The 1,358-nt window shown below is 53.8% G+C and overlaps 1 protein-coding gene across 1 annotated transcript; it reads left to right on the plus strand.

Annotated features, from left to right (window-relative positions):
* Positions 1-576: 576 nt before the first annotated feature.
* Positions 577-1,074, plus strand: TCEAL6 (transcription elongation factor A like 6). Its single transcript, XM_007121833.2, has one exon. The coding sequence runs from the start codon at positions 577-579 to the stop codon at positions 1,072-1,074; it is 498 nt and encodes a 165-aa protein (XP_007121895.2).
* The last annotated feature ends 284 nt before the right edge of the window (positions 1,075-1,358 follow it).

A 1,358-nucleotide genomic window follows, 5' to 3' on the forward strand; every position in this document is an offset into this window, starting at 1 on the left:
CGATTGAGGTGCAGGGTCAAGGGAGGTCGGGGGGAACCGTTGGATGAGGACGGCCCGGATTCAGGAAAGGGACCTCAATCCGCTGACCATGCAGCCGCTCTCTGTCTCCTGTCTGCAGGTCTGCATGTCTGTTCTCAGCACTCTGCAAGGCTAGAAAAGGAGGAAGCTGTCCAGAAACCCTGCAGGTCAGTGAAAGGAGGGAGAGGCACTGGACAGGCACAGGGCTGGGGGCCGGGTGTGGAGGGCACAGCTTGGGCAGAATTTGAGGGCCCCACTGCCCATCCCCCCATATATAATATACATACTTCCTGCCATGCTGAAGGATGGTACAAGGTGGCAGGGCCTGCCAGGGAAATGGTTGGCTCTCAATGCAGGAGGAATGGTGGGGAAAAGGGTGGCCAGAAGGCACACTAGGCTGGGCCAGGTCAGGGGAACGCTGACAAGGATGAGATGCCAGTACTATCCAGACCTGCATTCCACCCCCAAGCCCTCAGTCTCCCTTGTTTTCTCTTGTCTCTCTCCCCCACCCCACCCCATCCCATCCCCCAGGACAGGAAAACGAGGGGACATCTCAACATGGAAAAACTCTGCAATGGAAATGAAGAAAAGCTGGAAGGCAAGGGAAAGCCAGAAGATGAAGTAGAGCCTGAAAATGAAGGAAAGTCAGGTGAGGAAGAAAAGCCGGAAGTGGAGGGGAAGACAGAACACAAGGGAGAGCTCCAGAATGAGGGATGGCCAGAAGACGAGGGAGAACCAGAAGATGAGGGGAAGCGAGAAAAGCAGGGCAAGTCTGAAGCTGAGGGAAAACCACACGGTGAAGGCAAGCGGGAATCCCAGGCAAAGCCAGAGAGTCAGCCGCGGGCTGCCGAAAAGTGCCCCGCTGAAGACTATGTGCCCCGGAAAGCAAAAAGAAAAACGGTCAGGGGGATGGACGATTCCCCCAAGGACTATCAGGACAACTTACAGGAAAGGCATCTGGGCAGTGAGGAGATGATGAGAGAATGTGCAGATATGTCAAGGGCTCAGGAAGAGCTAAGGAAAAGACAGAAAATAGGTGACTTTCATTGGATGTAAAGAGATGTACAGGATCCATTCACCCCAAGGGGCCAACGGGGTGTCAGGGTAGTGAGGGGCGGAGGTAGGGGACAAAGGGGCTTACATGACATCTCATACCTTTAATGCCTTTGGCCTTCAATTCTGACTCCTCTGATGAGAATATCGCTGACCCTGCTTTCCCTGGCAGGCATTTGCCAGGCTATGTGCTTTAACCTTAAGCTGATACTTTGCTTTAGGTGTCACTCTCGTTACCAGCAGCCTTTTGATCCAGCTACAGTGCTCTCTGTGTTTCAGTAGGGGAT

Source organism: Physeter macrocephalus, chromosome 21 (assembly GCF_002837175.3).
Source record: "Physeter macrocephalus isolate SW-GA chromosome 21, ASM283717v5, whole genome shotgun sequence".
NCBI lineage: Eukaryota > Metazoa > Chordata > Mammalia > Artiodactyla > Physeteridae > Physeter > Physeter macrocephalus.